Source organism: Labrus mixtus, chromosome 3 (genome assembly GCF_963584025.1).
Source record: "Labrus mixtus chromosome 3, fLabMix1.1, whole genome shotgun sequence".
In the NCBI taxonomy this organism is placed as follows: Eukaryota; Metazoa; Chordata; class Actinopteri; order Labriformes; family Labridae; genus Labrus; species Labrus mixtus.
In genome coordinates this window covers 31981379-32005701 of record NC_083614.1, presented here as the reverse complement: position 1 = coordinate 32005701, position 24323 = coordinate 31981379, and the positions used below count along the sequence as shown (strand labels likewise).

The 24323-nt window shown below is 38.7% G+C and overlaps 1 protein-coding gene across 1 annotated transcript in view; it reads left to right on the top strand.

The window, feature by feature from the left end:
* anos1b (anosmin 1b) overlaps positions 1-24323 on the top strand; it is a 57325-nt gene that overhangs the window by 16920 nt on the left and 16082 nt on the right. The window contains exons 2-6 of the mRNA XM_061034593.1: positions 602-649; positions 17048-17110; positions 20181-20388; positions 21302-21486; positions 23485-23614. Of these exons, the coding sequence (XP_060890576.1) occupies positions 602-649; positions 17048-17110; positions 20181-20388; positions 21302-21486; positions 23485-23614 (634 nt within the window). The remainder of the gene's footprint in view (positions 1-601; positions 650-17047; positions 17111-20180; positions 20389-21301; positions 21487-23484; positions 23615-24323) is intronic.

The window sequence follows — 24323 nt, the reverse complement described above, 5'->3', positions numbered from 1 at the left end:
CAAACATACTGAAATATAAAATAACAAAATGAACAATGTAATAATAACAATAAATCTCCATCTATACTTATTAGTTTCACAGGTAGAATCTGAAACACTTGTAGTTTTTAGATCGTTTTATTTTGATTGGAGCAACAGTTAAAAAAGTGGAAGTCGGGTTAATCCGCATCTTTGTCTCTGTGGTCATGAAGTGATGTCTCCCTCTGTCACAGTGGTTACAGCAGCCACGTTTCCTGGTGCTCTTGACTCACTTAGCAGTAACTACACACACACACACACACACACACATAAACACACATCTCACCAGGTGACGTGCTCTCCGTCTGGTTCAGCAACCACAAACACAATGTGCCACAGTCACTTTTGCACCTCAACGATAATTATGTAAATAAGGCAAAGGTTAAGTGTGAGTCTGTCTGCATGTTATGTTTGCTCTGCTTGTCGAGTTTGGTGACTTTTTTTATAAAAATAAATATTTTGCTTTCCATAATTACAGGAACGGTTTGAATGAAGACAGAATGCATTAAATATTTGGATTAGTCTATGAAACCTTTATTTCTCTGTGTTTTGTTTTAATCCACGTCCTCTCCTTTTCTTCCAGAGTGACCAAGTTCTGGTTTGGTGTGAAAACCACCGACGCTGCTCTCAGGTAAAAACACACACGCATCCACACAAACTTTGTGCTGCATGATGCAATTTCCTGATGGCTAACCAAAACATGAATCAGTGTGACTAACCCCAAACTTAACCACATACTTAAGCTCCTCAAAAACCCTTACATAGAGCCTGAAAAACCAAGTCGTGGGAGACGTAGAGAACAGGGGTGAGATAACCTGGTAACACTGACGATCGGCTGTGTTTCCTGTGAGGGTTCTTGTCCTTTCTACTGAAATAGCAACTCTCCTTGGAAAGTTTCTGTGGAACTGGAGGTGATGGCATGAAGCTTCTGTGGGTTACACCTTCCTGGTTAAGCCAATTGCTGAGCAAAGAAGCAGCCCAGAAATAATAGTGAAAGTAGCTGTGACACGGGCGTCAGTACAAATTGGACTGTGCGTTTAAAAAAAACAGAAAGACAGCACAAAGACTTATTGTTACAAGCTACAAGAAATAAGAAGGGGGCTGGAGGCAGAATTAGATTTAATGAGACGAGCTCTGTGACTTCATGTTTTTTTTCATTAGCTCATGGATTTCAAATTTGCATCCTACAGGTGTTTCTGATCAATTAAATTCATATAACAGGATAACCTATTAAAACATTTGAGATTAACATTTCCAATATGTGCTTAAAGGCTTTATATGTGATTTTTTTGATCCAGCAGATGTCGCCCTTGAGCACCAGCATGAAACCAAAACAACTGGCGGTGCATTGTTGTGTTAGCATGCTAATGCTAGCGATCTTTATTATGCTCGTATCTTCACACTGCATGTAAATTTACCTGAAATGAGCGTGATCTAGAAACACAGTTAAGCAGTGAGTACAGTATGTTATTCTTCTTTTCTCTAGTCCCTCAATTAAACAACTTTTATACGTGAGGGGAGGAGTCAGCCGGCTGTCCGGGCGATGTAAACAAAGTGAAGATAGGACTCTGAAAACTCTGAAAACATCACAGACAGTGGGACTCGGGTGTTACACCCATTGTAGACAGTCATGACTCACAGAGTTATTTTCAGAGGATATACTTGATTTATATTATATTTAAGTGTGAAAAATCACATGTAAAGCCGAATGGGTTGTTTTAGCTGAAGTACTTGGCTATGGTCAATGAAGAATACAACCTGACACAACAGCAGCACTGGTGGCCCAGTGTATTATTTCACATTGCGTTACAGCGTTGTCCGTTTATTAGCCATATGTGTTAATAAACAACGTTGAGTGCCAGAAATATAATAAAAAAGGATTGGGCTCGAGTCCAAAACCACGAGTCTGAGTCGATTTTGAAGTCCAATTCAAGTCTCAAGTCACATTTGTGTGCAACTCGAGTCCCCATCTCTGACAATCACACACACAGTACTTTTCTGCCTGTGATACTATCGCCGATGCCGAGAGGCATCAGAGGCGGCTTCACCCCACCATCATGCCTCCATGACATTTACACTGACGGCAAGGAGACGGCAAGTCCTGTCTTTGAACTGGCACTGGAGAACAAACCATGTGACGTATTTTTGTAGGCCAACCCTGAAGTAGCATCTCCATGGCGTCTAACGAGAATCCTCCTATGGGATGTTTTCATTGGATTTTGGATCATTGTAGAAAATAATCTCTGTGTCAAACACACGTTTCTGAAGCGTAGGCGTTTTGTTCAGCAGGATAATCTTCACAGATGAACGCCATTTTTATGATGTTTGAAGCCAACAGAAGTAAAAAGCTAACGTTATGCTACAAGCTAACTACACCACGGTCGGATGATTGTGACGTCACTAGCGTTACGCTTCAGACGATCTCCGATAAACTAATCCACGTAGCTTAATAAATAGTTTACTAACATAATATTCACCTTAACCTAAAGATTAAACCTACAGGAGACATCTCCGACTAGTGAGAGAGTTCCCGCCCTCTGTGTCCAGCGTGATGACGTTTAATGTCCCCGACAACCAGACGAGTAAAAACTTCAAACTTCACAAGTGGAGGTTTTACCTAACGTAGTTTATGTGGTCTAACAAAACACCAACATCTCTTCAGCTTGTGTTAACCACAGACCTTATTTCAGGCGTCTAACCACAAACACATTCAAAATCCCCGTTGACTTTTAGACGTTAGACCCCATGGCGCTCAAATGCTAACTCACTTCAGGGGTTTAGGACTCATTCCTGTGGCGCTCTATATCGTCGGCATAGAGCGAGTCCTTGCTTTCTTTGTCCATGAAATCCTCACACACACAACGCGGCTCGTGTAATTGCAAAGGTTGTGTTTTTATAGGTACAATAACCTCTTCAGTTTATCCATATTATCCGTCCCCACTGGATTAAAAATGTATCCTGTTTATTCACTTAACATGGCCTGCCGGGGGACTTTAGTGTGTGTGTGTGTGTGTGTGTGTGTGTGTGTGTGTGTGTGTGTGTGTGTGTGTGTGTGTGTGTGTGTGTGTGTGTGTGTGTGTGTGTGTGTGTGTGTGTGTGTGTGTGTGTGTGTGTGTGTGTGTGTGTGTGTGTGTGTGTGTGTGTGTGTGTGTGTGTGTGTCCATTGTTTGATTTCAGAGGAGTTTCCATGCTGTGTGTATTTTTAGCTGCCAGTCTGTCCACTCTGTAGCAGCTTGTTTGAGTTTTTAGACTGCTGATTGTCCAAAACAGAGACAGTTGGTTGAAAAATTAAACATGGATGTCCATGATGCAGATCATCATGTCTTAATCAGAACCAGATGGAAACTTATTTCAAGACAATGTCGTCAGTATTTGTAATTTAAAAATAAGAGAGAGAAATTGAAAGGAGGAAAATCCAATTCTGATCTTTAAAGCTGTCTGTACCTGAGATCAGAAATTCTTTAATGCTGCCTTGACGTGTGCAAAATATCTGTCCACCATCCCTTTTCTCACAGACCTTAACTCACTCAATATTAATGACTTCTTGAAAGATTCTGTCTGGTTTGGTATCGATGTGTTTTCTGAACTCTCCGTTCAGGTTCAGACGTATATATAAAAAAAGCCTGGTGTCGGCTGAAAGCACACCTGAGTCATATTTTACTTCTTGTAGCATTTCCAAGCCTTTCTGAGAATTTAAATGACGGATAAATAAAGGCTAAAAGGCAAGGAACAGGCGTGAGAGTTTGAGCTTTTTTCTCTGCATGGAGCGTAAATCATCAGTGTGTGAGTATGTTTAGGTCAGCCTGTCCCTCTTAGAAGGATCAGCCTCAACTCTACAGTATAACACCCTCTCTTGAAAACACAAACACTTTTTTTTCATCCGTCTTTATCGACAAATTTAAAACATACAAAAAATGTTTGTACAAAATCTTATAGAGGATGAACATACAACAGCAAAATACACAGGAACAAGTTAATTCAAACATAAATCAAGACTAAGGGGGGATTATATCTAAAAAATAAATACATAAAAATCAAACTTTTCCAAAAGTATACATGAGGAAAATGTAAGCAAGACAACAATCTGGAGCGAGGACAAAAACATTCAACAAGGGCCAGAAATCAAAACAGCAAGTATTTCGACAAGTCAGCACTCAATCTTTCTAGCAATCCTGCTAGATTTCATTTTTTTCAGAGATAAGAAAAAATATTTGAACACAAACACACACAGCCTCTGACCTCTAGACCTGACCTCTATCTGTATCCTTTCTTCCTTTCCTTCCTTCCTTCCTCCCTTCCTTTGTTTCTATTCCTGATGTTTAAAGTTCAACAAAGAAACAAGAGGGAAAGAGAAAATATCTTCAACTTAAAACCCATGTCTTTACTTTATCACCCTGGCTTTGTGCCTTGCTGTTGTACATGTGTTAATACCAGTGTGGCACTATGTTGTAACAGACGTCCAACTACACTCTCTGAAACTTACCAGTGGGGGCCTGAGGTTGTATGAAACCACAATTTTTCTCTCTCAGACAGCCTGATGCTGCACAGGCATGCTCAGTCTCTTCTCTGTGGTTATTAATTTCACTATTTTACAGTCTGTTGAAAGTGGCCACAGCCCAATTTGTAAAAGTCACCACGGCAGGCCAAAAAAAATAAATTAGCACAGAGAAGCACATATCCCAGTCCTGAGCCATAATTGCCAAAATTCATCAAAATAATGAATTGTACTGCGGAGAAAACTCAGCACTGTTTAATGCTCCCAAGGTATGTGTATTTGTTAAGGAGTGAATTTGGGAGATGTTCGGGGCTGGTTACTTTCTTTTATTGATTATTCTCTTCGGGGGCATTAAAGAAAAGGCCAAGTACACTTTGTTTTATTTCATTAGGCTAACAAATACTCCCAGGGTTCTGTTTTACTCTTTTTAGTAAATCTATTAGAAACATATTTGATAGAAGGACGTAAACAAGATCCCCCACAGATTATAAGAAACTACAAAGAGAAAGACTGAAATGTTGTAGTCTCAGTTGATGGAAATATCAGTTCTTCTCCGCACCAATGTGGTCCAAACTTAACAATCTGATTGACATTCAGGCTGCTCAGATGATGCATCTCAAATGAGTTTTTGGTATTTAATAACTTTTTTTCCATGCAAAAACCATTAGAGGCAGAATGTGTTGCATTTTACACATGAATAAAGAAGAAATCAAGTTTAGTCTAAATTATCTATTTAGAATAAATAATAATAATAATAATAAATAAAATAATTATCTATTTATTTCTTTATCTATAATCTAAATTTAGTCTAGTTTAAGTCTGTCCTGTGTAAATGTGTCTCTGAGTCATGACTGTCTACAATGAGGGAGAAGCTCGAGTCCCGCTGGCTGTGTTGTTGTCAGAGCCGTGTTTACATGGACGGGACGGCCTTTTGTATAAAAGCTGTTTTAGTCAAGAACTAGAGAGAAGAAGAAGAACATACTCACTGATTATTTGGATGTTAGTAAGAGTTTTTAGATCACGCTCATTCTGTGTAACTTTATGTACAATATGAAGCTACGAGCTAACTAAAGTGTGCTAGCATTAACATTAGCATTAGGGCTGGTTAAAAAAACTAGATTCATCAATGCATTACAATTATTAATTTCCCAATTCAATATCGATTCAGGGAAATCCTGAGATCGATTCTCTCCACTAGGGGGCACTGTGGGTAGTGTGAATTGTTATTGTAATGACGCCTCTCTCCACCGGGGGCGCTGTGGGTGCTGTGAATTCAGGTCAGGCACAATTTTGCACTTTTGATCATACTGTACTTTCATGTTTTATTCTTTGTTTATTAAAGAATAATGCAACGATAAAATACATTTTTGAGTCAGTTTGTTTTAAACTAATACAAACACAAAATTATTTAACAAACATCAGAAGGTATTGTGAGGAGTTATCTCCGTATTTCTCTGATGTATGTGTAATATCGAATCGTGACCCAAAAAAATCAAAATCGAATCGAATTGTGAGGTTGTGGACAATACCCAGCTCTAATTAGCATGCTAACACAACAAGCAACTGCAGCTCGAGCCAAAGGACAATTGTGTCCACCGCTTGTGCTTGATGGTTCTTTATTAAGGTTCGTTCTAATTGATAACTCCTTCATGTGAACGCGAGTGGAGAGGTGGTTTGAGGTGTGTCTCTGGAGGAGAGCGGAGGCTTCAGAGTTGTCACCAAACAGCAGTTTGTTTTGGTTTCATGCCGGTGCTCTAGGAAGACATCTACTGGATCAAAACGCTGCACATTCTTCCTAAAGGCCAACATCAGTGTTTTTGTGTTAAAAATCTCAAAACCTGTTGGATGGGAGAGGTTTTGTACACACATTAATTCTACCCTCACATTGGATTGTAATGGCTTAATGGCAGATACTAAAATGGAGCTTAATTTACTCTTATCCCAGAAGACTTCATCGTTACTTCATGGCATTTGCCCTAGTTGTCTTTTGGCAAATAAATTAAAAAAGAATCATTCATTTACAAATATTGCGGCTATTACATCAGAAACTGGGATCACAATAAATCATCCTCAGTTCGATTTAATCAAAGATTTGATGCCTAATATAGACAGCTGCACACATTAGACAACAAGTCTTCAGCACTGGAAAGAGACAGTTATCTGAATTAACTGAATCTGACTTCTCTCTAAAAAGGGGAAGCTTCTTAAATATGTGCCCTGATGTCTCTTGATGAACCTAAACAACGGTTAGCCAAAATGAATAAGGGTAAATCACCAGGAATTAATGGTATGCACCCTAAAGGTCCATTTAAAAGTTTGGGCCATTTTTTCTGCTAACACTCCTGTTGAAAAAGGAAAAGGATCTAACTAATGGTACCAGCTACTGCCCTCTGTCTTTATTAAATGCAGATGTTACATTAATCCTAAAGTAATCTCAGATCATCTGGAGAACTACTTGCCTCGATTATTTCATCCAGATCAAAGTGGATTTGTCTTTCAGTTCACAATATACTTTGCTTATTACATTTTCTTGAGTCTTCTGGTAATCTGTCTTCTGCTTTATTATCTGTCGATGCAGAGAAAGGCTGGGACCGCCTTGAATGGCCCTTTTAGTGGTGTGTATTGAAACACATGGGTTCGGGTCCTCATTTTATTAACATGGTCAAAACAATTCATGCAAAACTTACCGCAAGTGTGGTCACCGGCAGCTCTCCCCATTTTAAAATAAGCCGAGGCAGTCGTGAAGGTGATCTGATCACATTGTCATTATTTATTTCATCTCTTGAGCCTTGGCATAATCCAACCAACGTTACATATCCCTTTTGCTGATGATGTACTTCTCTATTTTCTCTGATATAAAGAACTCTCTTCCACATATCCAGGTCAGCTTTTTCTCTTGTTACAACATTTTTGGACTAAGACTTCACTATAACCTTTAAATCTTAAAAGTAAAGACCATTGTGCATATTTCAATATCCCAGTAGCCTCTCACTTTAGATACTGTTTTCAGGGTTCCCACTCGTCCTGGAAAACCTGGAAAACCTAGAAAACAGTTGACTAGTTTTCCAGTACTGGAAAACACCTGGAAAATGAGAGAAAAAGTAAAATGTCCTGGATAATTATTCCAACACTCTCCTACAGGGTTGGACGTTTTCACCGCCACACGTTAATAAAAGTATTTATTTGTTACATTAATCCACAACGCAGATTGAATGGAAGTCTGCATGGAAGTGAAAATGTCCTGGAAAAGTCCTGGAAAATGATCTCTGGAAAAGAGTGGGAACCCTGTGTTTTACGCACATGATTAAACGTGATTTGGAAAGATGGCATTTGGAAAGTTTCAATAACTACAATTAAGGTCCTACCTGGTTTACATTTTATAGTTAACTGTTATCTGATGAAAAACTGGCTAATTTACAAAAAAAGGAAGGAGTTATGGGGACTTACGATACCTAATTTTAAATTGTATATAATTAATAGTTTTCAATTTTAAAGTTTGATAGTTACTTATAAAACAATGCATTTTTTTCTTGATAAAAAGTGATATGGACGAGATATTCAGCCGCTGATGTTGAACAAGAGAAGCCAAAAGAAGTTGGCGCCCTCTTTTGTGAAAAAAAAAGAAAATATAAATATGTTTTTGTTAAACTGATTGAAATTGTCCTTATTGGTAATGTTTTTTAATTGTATAGGAGATATCATAACATCCCTACTTGAATACAAACAGAAGTCATAATACTCAAATATTTAATGTAGTCTGTACTGCACATGGAGAAAATCCGGTATGACATGATGGGCAATCTCACCAAATTTTTCAGCATCTGGCATCCTTTTTTTGATTATCTTGCCCGACTGGACAGAATTCCCGAACAATAACTGATTTTACTGCTCACCGCTTACCTCTATTGTGCTAGTGATACAATGTAGCATAATGTGCTGCAATGTAAGCCCTGTTTTGTTTTTTGTTTGTTTTTCTGTCTGACTTTATATTCTGTAAAACTTTCTAAAAATCTTAATAAAAACATGGTTTAAAATAAAAAATATTTAATGTAGTCTAACCCGAGCAGCCAACAAAAGAACTCTGTCTGCATTGGTTGAGACTAATATCTTGTTTCAGTGCATTACAGCCCTTATCTGGACTATTCTGCTGCAGAGAAAAAAAAAGGCATGATGCAGTCAAAAGGTAGTCTTTTGATTTGTTGAGATATAAACACTCTTCTGGACAGTTTCATGTTCAGATATTTTCACTTGGGAGCTACATTTTTATTATGTTTATAAACCACATTTGAGGGTCTTAAATAAGACAAATCTAACGAAATATAAGTATTTCTCAACCTACACTCAGCTGCAGGATCTCATAATAACGCCTTCTGGCTCTGGAACATACTCCATAACTTTTGACAGAGATTTTAAGAGACTTATTTTGAAGACTGGTGATACTTTCCCTGCTCCCTTAAGCTCCTCTCTGTGTCCATACCCCGACTCTGAGCTTTACTGAGCGAGGTTGTTCTCACTGAGATTTTAACATTTGTTACACTTTGTCAGTTTGTCTGCTCACACACCCGCACTCCAAACATGGTGCACTATGAAACTTAAAGTCTTTATTTGTGATTTTTCACACTTAAATATAATATAAATCAAGTATCTCCTCTGAAAATAACTCTGTGAGTCATGACTGTCTACAATGGGTGTAACACCCGAGTCCCACTGTCTGTGATGTTTTCAGAGTTTTCAGAGTCCTATCTTCACTTTGTTTACATCGCCCGGACAGCCGGCTGACTCCTCCCCTCGTGTATAAAAGTTGTTTAATTGAGGGACTAGAGAAAAGAAGAATAACATACTGTACTCACTGATTAACTGTGTTTCTAGATCACGCTCATTTCAGGTAAATTTACATGCAGTGTGAAGATACGAGCAGAATAAAGATCGCTAGCATTAGCATGCTAACACAACAATGCAGCGCGAGTTGTTTTGGTTTCATGCTGGTGCTCAAGGGCGACATCTGCTGGATCAAAAAATCACATATAAAGCCTTTAAGGAACAAAGGTTTGCAAGGATTCATATTTAACAAGGAAAAAATATGCAAACGGTTAATATTGTGAAATTTCCCGTCTTTTCTTCTAAACAATGAAACAATTTTGGACGTTTGAATAAACAAGATACATTTTATTTTCTTTAAGACAAAAATATTTGTTAGAGAAAGAGATGAAAAACACCTCAAAAGACAACGACAGGTAAGCGTTGTTCTAATCTTCGATCTTTTGTAACATAACGTTTCTGTACAATCACACACACACACACACACACACACACACACACCAGGCAGATGTTGCTCCAACACATATGGTTCGTGTCACATCATCAATGGACGCTGGAAAACCCCCACATGCTAGTTCACTAAAGACTGAACTACAGCCCTCACTCAATTCCTCCATCTGTTGATCTCTGCCGTCTTTTATCTCTTTCCGTCTCACACACACACACACACACGGAGTAGACATAGTAATGTGTACCAGGTGTGTGAGGCAGCAGGATGTCCACCAACAAACAGGTCAACATGCAGAACAAAGACAAAGACCTTCTTTACTCTTCATTCTCTATTCCTCACTCATTCCAAATGTTTTCCACTCGCTGAGGGGTTTTGAGGTTCAATAGTGTCAAAATGTCTCTGAGCAGGTCGCTCCGCAGTCGGTGTGTCTGAGTGTGTACAAAGTCAAATTGTAAAAAATTTCAAGTAAGATGGAAAAGCTTTGTAAAAGTCAGTGGTTTTTCTGTCATGCCCCCACCTCCATTCAATCTTCTATTGACAATATTTAAGAAATATATGAAAACATTACACAGGCGTCTCCTTCTCTCTCTCTCTGGTCACCTGCAGAGTATACAGACACTATGTGACAGGTGCAGAGCGTGTGGAGTTCATTGACCTTAAAGGCTTTATATGTGATTTTTTGATCCAGCAGATGTCGCCCTTGAGCACCAGCATGAAACCAAAACAACTCGCGCTGCATTGTTGTGTTAGCATGCTAATGCTAGCGATCTTTATTATGCTCGTATCTTCACACTGCATGTAAATTTACCTGAAATGAGCGTGATCTAGAAACACAGTTAAGCAGTGAGTACAGTATGTTATTCTTCTTTTCTCTAGTCCCTCAATTAAACAACTTTTATACGCGAGGGGAGGAGTCAGCCGGCCGTCCGGGCGATGTAAACAAAGTGAAGATAGGACTCTGAAAACTCTGAAAACATCACAGACAGTGGGACTCGGGTGTTACACCCATTGTAGACAGTCATGACTCACAGAGTTATTTTCAGAGGAGATACTTGAATATGGATAAATAAAACTAGCAGGCCATAGATATACCTAAGCAGCCCGTCTAAGTTCTATTCTATATCCACACTTTGAGAAGCACTGGTATAAGTGAAGGCCTGCAAATATTTAAAAAAATTAATTAAAAAAGGGTTAGGGTCTAACTTGAGAATTGCAGGAGGACTGGGTGTTGAACCGTTAATATTTTGTTCTTACTGAAATGTTTCCTTATCTAAAATCTTCAGATACTCCAAACTGGTATTTTCTACTAATTTATTGGTGAAAAAGGGTATATATATATCTTTATATATATATATATATATATATATATATAAAGATATATATATATATATTTTTAAAGGCATATATTTGGGGTCATTTGTTCAATAATCAATGGTAGAAAAACATGTTTATATTTTTCAAGTTAGGGGATTGAAAACAAAAAAAAAGTTGTATATTGTTTCAGTGTTTAAACATCACGTTGATTTTGAAACCAAATGTTGTGATTTGATACTTAATCTAAAATACTGCATGCACTGATTGTACTGTAGGTTAGAAAATATGAAAATAACTCAGAAGAACCGATGACAGGCTATAAAGCATAAATCGATTTTCACAGTGCACACACTGAGCTGCTGACCGTGTGCGGAGCCGGAGAGAGAGCACATCTGGTCTTTCTTTTGTCTCTCTTTCTCCTTTTTTCTCTGGACCTGTTTCACTATTTGTCTTTCATCTCCTCTCTCCTTTTCAACTGACACTCACTGCGTCCCGCTCTCTATCCTCTCTGAAACTACACGTCTCCTCCCCTCCCGTTTCCTTTTCTCCCTCTCGCTGAGTGTGGCTGTCATCCTTCTATCGTGGCAGGTGAGGCCATAAAACAGCAGGAGAGGATGTGCGTGTGTGCGTGTGTGTGTGTGTGTGTGTGTGTGTGTGTGTGTGTGTGTGTGTGTGTGTGTGTGTGTGTGATTAATTATTATACAGATATCTGAGGAGCTGCTGTGCAAACTGTGCACACACATACCTTGGTCATTAATCTGGGCTCTGTTGTTACAGTGTGTTAAACAGTAACATCTCTGACCTCTGACCTCTGCTGTGTCTACCGTTCTCTCTCCCTCACACACACATAACTCATCGTGTCGCCTTCAAGGCCAAAGTGTCTATTCGTCTCTCAGCTCCTCTTACACAAATACAGTACTTCTCCGTGATTTACAACAGCCAAGTGATATTTGAGAGTGTAAGGTGCGTACCGCGAGTGTTTTCAGTTTGAATCCATTTGCTGCATCTCCCCTTTCTCCCCGTTCTCACATGTCTCTCCATTAGGTGTTAAATAAATATTCACATTAATCACATAAGAAAAACAGATAAAAGTGTTACATATAAAAGTTTAGCTTTAGAAAAGCCCCGCAGGCTAGAATAGATAAAAAGAAAGAACAATTTTACAATAAAAAAAACAATAACTATATAATTTAAAAATAAAACAAAACTCCAAATAGAAATTTGGCCTTTGTCCTTTCTTAGGTGTAGTTTTGCAATGTATTTGCTGGTTGTAGTCTGTTTGTAGTCTATATGTCAGTTTTGTCAATTTAAAAAAAAAAAAAGAAATTTGTATGTAAAAGGAAAGGCAAGTTTATTTATGTCGCACATTTCAACAACAAGGCGATTCAAAGTGCTTCACACAAGACATCCAAAGCATCATGACAGAGGAAAGAAAATAAACATTAAAATAGAACATTTAAAAATCACTGAAATTATTAAATCTGAAAATATGTTCAAATAAAAATAATTCAAATGCAATTAATTGAAATAAATAAAGTAAAAATATAAAAAGAGTTAAAAGTTACAGTGCAGAGTTAAAGTTTAAAATCTTATTAAAGCTGTTTAATGAAAGGCAGCTGTGAACAGGTGAGTCTTCAACCTGGATTTAAAAGAACTGAGAGTTTCAGCAGACCTGCAGTTTTCTGGGAGTTTGTTCCAGATATAGGGAGCATAGAAACTGAACGCTGCTTCTCCTGAATGTAAAAGACATTTAAGCCAAAACATGTCAATAAAACTAAAGTTATAACTGTGTCAAAATGTAAGTACAGTTACAGGTTTTCTATTCTACCTTACCTTAAAAAACTGTAAGTTTTAAACAACAATCATAATAATTACATAGAATAGAGGTGTTAACTTTTATTCCTATCTCGTATTTAATCGACTGATTTGTTTGTTGCTCAGTTTTTTTTGTTGGCATTTCTGTTTTAGTGAGATAGCATGCAGAGACAATGACAGGAAAAAGGACTCAAAGCTTTTAACAAAACAACGGTCCACATCCGAATCCCCCTGTGTACAACGTGATCTCTTGGGACAGATTATAAACAGTGTCCTGCTTTTAAGGTCAGTTTGAGCAAATAACATCCACGTGTTTTTAGGCTTTGCCCAGGTCATTTACAGCCGGGGGGTCAAAATGAGTTTTAGATTTTGACATTAGAATAATGACCATCGATAAACATCTAATTAAATCTATGAAACGTTTGATATTTGACTGTATTTATAGAAGCTTTGAGGTGACATTAAAGCTCCTGAGAGGACAGCCTGAACTTAATACAGATACCTCTGTATGACCTACAAAAGCAAACAAGACCATCAGGTACAAGATGATTATTTCTTCATGGTTCTATCTAAAGTCAGAAATCACTGTATGGTGTAAGATGAGGAGATTTCTACGAGAACAGACTTGGTTTACATTTTCCACAGCAAAAGATCTGCTGTAAGTGAAATGTTTGGCTTTTACAGGAGGCAGGATGAGATCTTTCATTTAAAAAAACAAACAAACAACTTCCACATGTAGAGGATAAAATCAGCAAGGAGATAAATGTGATGCTTTGTCCACAGCAACAACATCTACAGCAAATCTAAATTTCTATACAGGAGGTTCAAGGAAAGAATATTGGTTTAGTTTTTTCCCCCACTAAAATGAGCTCCCATCTCTGCTCAACTTAACTCAGTAGAGGCCTAATGGTGTGAAATGAAACGTGAAAAGCAAACCAAGCTTAAAAATATGTGGTTTTAACAATCAAGATTAGACATAGATGTGGTTTTCAGAGCAGCCTGCTTTTCCACATGACTTTCTGATTCTACATGTTACCCATTAAAATACGTTTCAGTGCTTTTTTTTATAAAATACAACTCCACAACAAAGGTACCAGGATGTACCATTTTTATGTTGGCAAAGTGTTCATGACTTTCTGTAAATGGTTGTGGAAGTCTAACCCTTTGAGTAGAGGAGGACCAGTGAGGGAGAACAGAGTGAGAACAGGAGAAACACTGAGGTGAGGAAAAAGGAAGCAGGAGAAATGCAGCACAGGGAGCAGAGGTCGAAGGACGAGACGAAGAAAAGTGTTAAAGTGACAACAGCAGACAACAAGACCGGAGCGTGAGAAAAGATAGAAGAGGGGGAAGAATTAAAGAAAAGGAATAAACAATTCTGTAATTTATGAATCTCTCTTACAGACGTAGAAACGACTTCCATTCAACCAACATTTTAAAAGTTGTTTTTCTTCTCCTCTTGATGACAGACCTGACCAAGCTTGACTTTTTACTTTTTACACAAATCTGCATCATGATGTTATGACGGCAAACTTGACACCCCTTAATTGCAAGTAAATCACATTGAAGGTAGTTTCTTTTTTGAGCTCATACTGCCGACATGAGCTGGAGTGAAGCCGCTGTCTAGCTTATGTTCTACTGTTTTAAACTGAGACTCAACAGGTGAACGGGCATGACAAAGCATCGACTGCGTTTAAAGGAAGTCTTAGCTGGAAGTCATTTTTACACCAACCTCTGGCTTCACCAGAATCACAGAGAAATTCACTTTTTGTTCCCAGAGGCTTACATCGTCTATCAGGCGATGATTGATGATGATTGCCGATTGAGTCCAAGATTCATAACTGATCAAAGTGGCGGCAGAGGAGGAGGCGGGGGGGGGGGGGGGGAGTAGAACGTGGGCCGTGTGTTGGTTTGTGTGTGTGTGAGGTGTTTTCAGGGAGTCTTTGACAACCTGAGCAGCACATGGTCGAGAGCTGCTTGAAGAAACACATCACTTTTCAGGATCTGGTTACAACACTGTGTGTGTGTGTGTGTGTGTAGGGTGTGTCTGTATTATCTCCCTGTCTCCTCGTATCCAGTATATCCAGGCTCCAGGAGGAATGCATGATTCACTTACAGAGCAGCAGGAAAGGGCACAATCACTTTATGTACCAGTTCTCTCAATTTGTCTCTTAAGAGTTGAGAGTCTGTGGTGCTGTGGGCAGCTCCGTCACCTTGACATCTCTCCATCTCTCCTGTTTGTGCATGTGTGTATATTTCAGCCTATGTGTGTGTTGCATGAGTGTAAAAACAGAAATTTCCCCTTGCAGGGATCAATAAAGTAAATCTTAAAATTAATGGACAGAAAATGCTGCATTACAGTTTTTATACTGTCACTATTCATGGTATGTCATACAGCACCTTTGTCTTTGCGTTTCTTTCTCATCCGATCTGAATCCTACAGAACAAAAGGGTTAAATGCTTAAAACAGACTTGATTAGGATTGGGGCAGAAATTAATGTAAATATGCAATTTTTTCCCCACTTCTTAAATTAATGACTCTGCAAAATGTTATCTTTAAACTCCTCCCATACAACATACTGTTCTGTGTTTACCTCATGTGCCATCTACAGTTTTGTAGATTTCTCTATCTAAAACCCTTTTCACACATACAGAAATCTCCTGAAAAACTCTGGAGTGAACGCAAACAGCCGCATTTTCCGCGCAGACTTTACCCGGAGTTTCTCCGGACAGACTCCTCGTTTTTTATCCACAGAAAATCCGAGTGAGCTGATGTCTGAACACGGCAGCATATACTCCGGAGATTTCAACTCGAGCCAATAGAAAGAGAATGATGTTTATATAGTGACTGCCTAAAGTGTCTGCACGCGACCACTACGATCTCCGTGCTCTAATTAAACGTCTGCATTCTGTTTTCTGTTCGTCAGTATGTTGTTCTCCTCTCTTTTCTGGATGTTGTCATTCCATTGGATTACACAAAGCATTGATATAAAGACAGATATTCTCATTATAGTGTCGTGTAGCGGACTCTGTTGCTTCGGCCGCTACTTCCACGTTGTTTATTTACGTCACGTCTTACCTCAGGAAATCCCCCGCCCCCCCTCCTCTGACAGGAAAAGTCCCCCGCTGTGAGGAGCATATGTGAACGGCTAGGTCGGGAGAATCTCCGGAGAAGTCCTCCTGTAAATATCTAGATATTATCCAGAGTGCATATGTGAAAACGACTATAGTTGCAGTTTTTGAGTCTTATCGTTGTTATCCTCACCTCTCTCATTTCCCCCAGAGTAAACAAACCAACCTCAAATTAAACAGACGTCTATCATCATGTTCTCTTAGTAATGGTTTGTTCTTCTTAATGACTGTCTGCTATCGAGGGATAGCAGACCGCTGCTCTGTGCGATTGGCAAATCAGAATAAAGTATTTAACACAGCCATGTAATAGTTATTGTCATCAGTCTGCTAATGAGCCTGTTTTCAAACTGCTTCTGGTGGAGACCCTTTCTCATCCAACAATAGTTGATTTATTTGTGCAAAAAGATGAAAACTTTACGGCTCTTTGTTGATTCTGTTTGTTCTCTTGGAATCATTGAGATGGAATAAATTGTAGAATTGATTGAAGCCAGGCACACTGGGGAGCAGAGGGAGGGAAGCAGACGGAGAGAGGGAGTCAGAGAGAGTGAGGAGGGAGGGGGGGGAGGCTGGAGGTGAAACCGCAGTTTTTATATGTTGTCTGGTTTTAATTTTGTAAGAGCCATCATTCACCAGTTCACTGAGGTGGCAAACCAGATGAGTGTGTGCTTTAGGAGTTTGTGTTTCCTACCTGCTGAAATACTTAGACCTCTGTCTGTGCAACTGTGAAAACCCCTCTGACAGTTTGCCATTCATCCTTGTTTTAAACTTTTTCTTTAAACCTTTGCTATTGAAAAGTGTTGGACATTTTGGGAAATCAATTTGGCGGATTTCATTACCTAAGCAAACCTTACCAGCAGCAGGTTGTAGCCTAATAATGAACAGAATCTTATATCAATTCTACTTCTTTACAAATCAAACAATTACATATTAGAGTTGATATTAAGTTTTAGTTTGGTGTTTTTTCATCCACTTGTATTAAATCTTTATTTTTATTTCTTCATGTTTAGTGCCTTCAACCGTGCAAAGAACTGTGGGAAACCAGGAAGATGCTTTCTCCAAAGTCATGTGAGGTAAGACTGAAAGGGAGTCAAAGTTTGTGTGTGTGTGTGTGTTTGTTTGTGTGTGTGTGTGTGTGTGTGTGTGTGTCACAGCAGCAACTTCAACTTTATTATTATCCCGAAGGAAATAAGATCTGCAGCAGGCATCGAGACACAACAGATACACAAAGGAGAACAACAGAAACACAGACATAGAGAAAGTCCACAGCTCTAATGAAAAACAAAGTTACTCCAGCTGCTCTGAGACGGTTCAGACACTGCACAGAATTATGTCAAATAGAATGCTGTGCAGTAGGTAAAATAAATAGTAAGGATGAATAATCAAGCTACAATAGATATGAGAAGAATACATAATCAGGAAATAATCTTAAAATCTTTCTAAACCATATACATGTGGAAAATACACGTAGAAAACGCATGTAGAAAACACACGTAGAAAACACATATAGAAAACACGCGTAGAAACTACACGTAGAAAACGCATGTAGAAAACACACGTAGAAAACACACGTAGAAAACACATATAGAAAACACGCGTAGAAACTACACGTAGAAAACACACGTAGAAAACACACGTAGAAAACACATATAGAAAACACGCGTAGAAACTACACGTAGAAAACACACATAGAAAACGCATGTAGAAAACACGTAGAAAACACGCGTAGAAACTACACGTAGAAAACACACGTAGAAAACACATGTAGAAAACACGTAGAAAATACACGTAGAAAACACGTAGAAAACGCACGTAGAAAACACACGTAGAAAATACACGTAGAAAACACGTAGAAAACGCACGTAGAAAACACACGTAGAAAATACACATAGAAAACACACGTAGAAAACACGTAGAAAACGCACGTAGAAAAAACACGTAGAAAACGCACGTAGAAAAAACACGTAGAAAACGCACGTAGAAAACACACGTAGAAAATACACGTAGAAAAAACACGTAGAAAACGCACATAGAAAAAACACGTAGAAAACGCACGTAGAAAAAACACGTAGAAAACGCACGTAGAAAATACACATAGAAAATACACAGAAAACACACGTAGAAAACACACGTAGAAAACGCACATAGAAAAAACACGTAGAAAACGCATGTAGAAAACACACGTAGAAAACACACGTAGAAAATACACAGAAAACACACGTAGAAAACACACGTAGAAAACGCACGTAGAAAACACGTAGAAAACACACGTAGAAAATACACATAGAAAACACACGTAGAAAACACGTAGAAAACGCACGTGGAAAAAACACGTAGAAAACGCACGTAGAAAAAACACGTAGAAAACGCACGTAGAAAATACACGTAGAAAACGCACGTAGAAAATACACGTAGAAAATACACAGAAAATACACATAGAAAACACACATAGAAAATACACATAGAAAACACACATAGAAAATACACATAGAAAACACAGAAAATACACATAGAAAACACACATAGAAAATACACATAGAAAATACACAGAAAACACACAGAAAATACACATAGAAAACACACATAGAAAATACACATAGAAAATACACAGAAAATACACAGAAAACACACATAGAAAATACACAGAAAACACACATAGAAAATACACATAGAAAATACACATAGAAAATACACAGAAAACACACAGAAAACACACATAGAAAATACACATAGAAAATACACATAGAAAATACACAGAAAACACACATAGAAAATACACATAGAAAATACACAGAAAACACACATAGAAAATACACATAGAAAATACACATAGAAAATACACAGAAAACACACAGAAAACACACATAGAAAATACACATAGAAAACACACATAGAAAATACACATAGAAAATACACAGAAAACACACATAGAAAATACACATAGAAAACACACAGAAAATACACAGAAAACACACAGAAAATACACATAGAAAACACACATAGAAAATACACAGAAAACACACATAGAAAATACACATAGAAAACACACATAGAAAATACACAGAAAACACACATAGAAAATACACATAGAAAACAGCAAAGTTAGGCTGGACAGGATTGTTATTGGTTTTTTTTAGCCTTACTGATGACACACTTACTATAAATGTCCTGCAGCTTAGTTTACTGCACGCCGATCACCTCGCTTGCCACTTTGACCGGCTTTGCTAGCCTGTTATTACTGGACAATGTGAGACGACCAAAATCATTCCACAGTGCAATATGTCAGGACGCTTTCAATAAAAAAACCAGATAACACAGAGTGAAATTGCACACATTGTAAGTGTTCATCTTCCTTAAGAAACACAGTCACTGATGAACCCATTTACACAGCATCAGTGTTGGATTCAAAACAAAGTTATCAATAACGATTTACAAGTATTATGTTGAGGAGAAATCTCAACATCCATATCATCAATAACAGAATAAAAAACAGTGGGATATGACCTACAAATATCAATATTCATGGCTTTAGTTTCAGTTTTTTTTCTGAGTGCAGCATACATGAGCATTCCTATGTGTGTTTATACAAGAGCATGTGTGTATTATGAATAACATGTTTGAGCCTCTTTGGATGTATACATGTGAGAAAGTACATGTGTGTGTGTTTTGTGTGTGGCCCTAAATTATTATTTGTAAAAGCAGTCAGTGGCTCGTGGTATTCAGACAGATTAGTTTTTCATCACAATAGCTGAAGCATGTTACTGGCTGGATGGCTGACTGGCTGGCTGGTTAGGAACACAGGGTGATTCACAGCTATTAGCTAAGCTTTTTTTTACATTTTGCTGATCTGTAGCCATGTGCACAGAAACACACACACACACACACACACACACACACACACACACACACACACACACACACACACACACACACACTTATCCACACATGCAGCCACCTTTGGGACCAGGTCTCGAGGGCTGCCTGCAAAGAGTCAGTGGGAGTTTACCAAAGGAAACACTTTCCCCTCTGCTGTGTGTTTTTTCTGCACCACATACGTGTGTTTGAACATTACATATCATTTCCGTTATGTGTCAGCTGCAGTAATAACATCCCCCCCCCCTCCCCCCCCGCTCTGTCTCTCAGAAGCAGACAGAGTGTGTGACGAGCAGGGAGTTTCTGTCCTCCCTGAGGTTGTCTCGTCAGGGTGACTGCCCTCCGCCTCAGCGAGCCACCGGCTTCGCTGCAGCCTGCGTGGAGAGCTGCTCGTCGGACCAGCATTGTCCCTCCTCCAGGAAATGCTGCGCTAATGGCTGTGGACATACATGCCAAGCCCCCGCCAATCTATATAAAGGTAAAGGCGAGTCCCTGGCAGCACGTTAGATGATGTTTGCAACATCTTGTGGGCTTTATTACAAGATATTGCAGCACCAAAAAAAGAAACTTTCCTGAGTTTTTTTTTCATGCTTAAAAAGTTCACATGAACAAAAAGCAATAAAGCTTAAAAAATCAAAGATGTCAGTTTGCTGATTTGTCATCATTAGCTGCTCATGCTAGTTACTTTACTCATAACACTGAAAATGCTCAAGATAGCACGTCTCTATTTTGATAATAAATGTTCACACCTAAATGTAGAAATCAAGTATATCCTCTGAAAATAACTCTGTGAGTCATGACTGTCTACAATGGGTGTAACACCCGAGTCCCACTGTCTGTGATGTTTTCAGAGTTTTCAGAGTCCTATCTTCAGTTTGTTTACATCGCCAGGACGGCCGGCTGACTCCTCCCCTCGTGTATAAAAGTTGTTTAATTGAGGGACTAGAGAAAAGAAGAATAACATACTGTACTCACATTGCATATAAAGCCTTTAAAGTTATTCTAATGTTCACTATTGATATGTTTTATTAATGCTTTAATCTATTTATTTTTAATATAGTTTAATAAAGCATTAATAAAACATTGTTTGTAAGCACATATCTGTATATGTATGTTTGTTTTAATATTTATTACATTTTTATTCTTATTTGTACTTATTGCTGTATTTCTAATTATTTATATATTTTGTAGTTTACATAAAATTAACATATTTTACCTTATATCTTTATCTTAATGCCTTAATCTTCATGTTTATATCTTATGTCTTTCTGCATTTATTCTGAGACCAAATGTAACGCCCAAATTCTGCCTGGGGATGAATGAAGTATTTCTGAAACTGATTGTGATTTTGAATTTAAATAATCTTGCCTTCTTCTTGGTGAACCTCCCAGGTGTTCCTCTGAAGCCTCGCAGAGAGATGAGCTTTGTGGAGGACACGGAGGGTCGTGTGAAGGTGGTCTGGGTGTCAAAGTTTAATGTCAGTGTGGAGCCCATCATTTACATGCTCCAGTCCCGCTGGAACATCGGGATTCATCCCAGTGAAGACCACGCCTCACCGTGGACTACTGTTGCCATGGTGAGTACAGTTACATGCAGCCTCTCACTTTAATTGGAAGATGAAAAGGTGAGAGAGAAAGTTGAAATAGAGAAGATGCAAAGATTTAGAAGGAAACCTCCTTATTGACTTGAGAGTTGTGAGGTATATATTGATTGATAAAGAAAGTTCTTGTGTAGATTAGTTGTTTTATTTCTATAATCTTTCACAAATGAAGAGTAATAAAGTCCAAAATAAAATAGAATAAATTGCCATCTTGTAAACGTCTGCCTCCTTCACTTGTAGGCGGTAATAGCTGTTGGGGAGTTTATGCAGGGAAGCTGATTGCGGGAGAAAAAAACACATTACAACATAGCAAATCTTTTTTTCTTTTTTTTTTGTCTAGCTAGCATTTTTCAGTGATTGAAGCTCTAAAAATGGTTCCCTGTGCCTTTAAGAGTGTAAAAACACCACAAAGTTTGCAACATATCTTTACCTCATAACTCTCAATTTGCCTTGAATGATGAAACTTCTCAGCTATGGAGATGGATGTTAGTCTCTGTTTCCACCTCATCCGTCTGCTGCCTTGCTGTCTAAACCTCTCCACCCCAACAAGTCTCCCATTCCCTTTCTGCCAGGATAAACTGTGTGTGTGTGTGTGTGTGTGTGTGTGTGTGTGTGTGTGTGTGTGTGTGTGTGTGTGTGTGTGTGTGTGTGTGTGTGTGTGTGTGTGTGTGTGTGTGCGCGTGAGTACTGTACATCCATGTGTGTGAGCCTGTGTGAGGTTAGGTAAATAAGCAGAGCTTAAAAAGGAACCACAGGCAGCCACAGTCGTTCCACCGGCTGAGTCTGAATGACTGAACGCTCATTATAGACTTAAATAGATGGCAGCTTGTGTCTGTCAGTGTGTGTGTCTCCGTGGATGAGTAGATTTTAAGCAGTGATTACATTCACACTGTCAGGAGACAAAACATGTGAATCCTCAGGAATTCAAACCATAATTTCTGCAAATCATTTAATTTGACTATTATCAGATGAAATTCCAATCCTGACTCTGCTCATCTGACTTTCCATCTCATTTACTTGTGTGACTAATATTTCTGAAAGAACACAGAGTTTTTGTCATGTTTTGAAAGAAGATACAGTAAGAAATGTGGGACAAAAGTAGACTCGAAATGAATAAAACATTTAATTTTACAATGCAGACAGCAGAGTAACAGAGATCTCAGTATTGCACACCTGGAATGATAAACAGATAATTACAACCTTTTTGGAAGTATGTGTGTTTTATTATTTCAAATCCAAGGCATAAATGTTTGGCTAATTCCTGCAGAAAGCTAACTCGAAGTCTTGAGTTACAGTGAAACAGCTAGCTTAATAAAAGCTCTATACCTTTCCTTATTACCTTTATATTTCTATTGTCTGATTAAAATGACTTAAAATAAGCTGCAAAGTCAGATGTGCAGACGCGGACTCGGCTGCACGTCCCTTTCTCTCTCTCTCTCTCTCTCTCTCTCTCTCTCTCTCTCTCTCTCTCTCGTCCGCCTGTTTGTCAACTGAGCACGCTTCATAATAACATAAAGCATCCATGTGTTGTATTACGACGCTATGTGCAAGAGGTAATCGTGCTTAGGCACCATTAGTCCTGGCCAGAGTGACCGCAGGCCGGGGAGTAGCACAGCAGGGGGCCAATCGTGCTTGAGTACGGCACGGTACAGATGGCCAGTGTGACCGCGCCCTTAGAGGTGCTTATCAGGGAATCTTTGGCAACCAGTCTTCCCCTAGTTTCTGGGGTTTATGCTGTGCATGTCATTCCCCACTCTCTCTCTCTCTCTCCCCGATTCCTAAAACTCTATCCACTGTACGAAAAAAAAAAAAAAGCCAAAAAAAACACCTATCAAAATTTTCCAAAATAATAACTTTAACTGTTAGTTGAAGGAAATGTGAAGATTATAAAGGCTTGAAGTTTTGGAACAAAAAGTGTTTTTCTTTCTTTCATGCTAGTTCTCATTGTTACATGTAATGTGTTTATATTTTCAGACGCTCTCTGAAGATGTGGTTCTGTCAGATTTGAGACCTCAGCGCTGGTACCAGTTCAGAGTCGCTGCCATCAACAGCCACGGCAGCCGAGGCTTCACCACACCCAGCAGACACCACATCTCCAGCAAAGGTAGTCACTCGCTGTCATTTTCTTTAGAGAGTGGCGATTCCTCTTTGCATGTTTCTGTAACCTTTCAGTGTGTGTTTATTTTCCGTCGTGAGACACTGAACAAAACGCAGACTCTTGCGTTCCATTTTGTGTCATCACGTGAGGGGATATTAAACTTCTCTGAGGAACATTCACCTTCCTGTCCTGCCCTGTTCTTTCTCTCTTTTCACTCAGGAGTTGACGGATAGGGTATACACACAGCGAGAAAACTATCAGGCAGTCCATAAAACACAGACAGGAAACAGAAAAAAAACACACAACTGCATGTACACATTTTCACACACACTGTATAGACACACACTTTAAATCACAACGCACACGGTTCAGTTGGTTCAGAGCCAGAATATAATCCTTGGTGTGGGACAGTGAGAGGGAGTAAAGTGAGAGTAAGACACCTTCTCACACACACACACACACACACACACACACACACACACACACACACACACACACACAGTAGGAGGTCCTTACTCTAATGCTTCACAGACCGAGGTCATGTTGGTGTTTTTCCAGGATTGGCTGGTGATATGAATCCCCTGCAGGGATTGGCTTGAGTATGTTTGCATGTGAATGATGACTTAAGGTTGGATTCAGCTTTGGAAAAAAGGTTCTATATCAATTGAGAACTTACAGGAGATTATGAGGAGAGGAGGTGTCTGAGATATCGTTT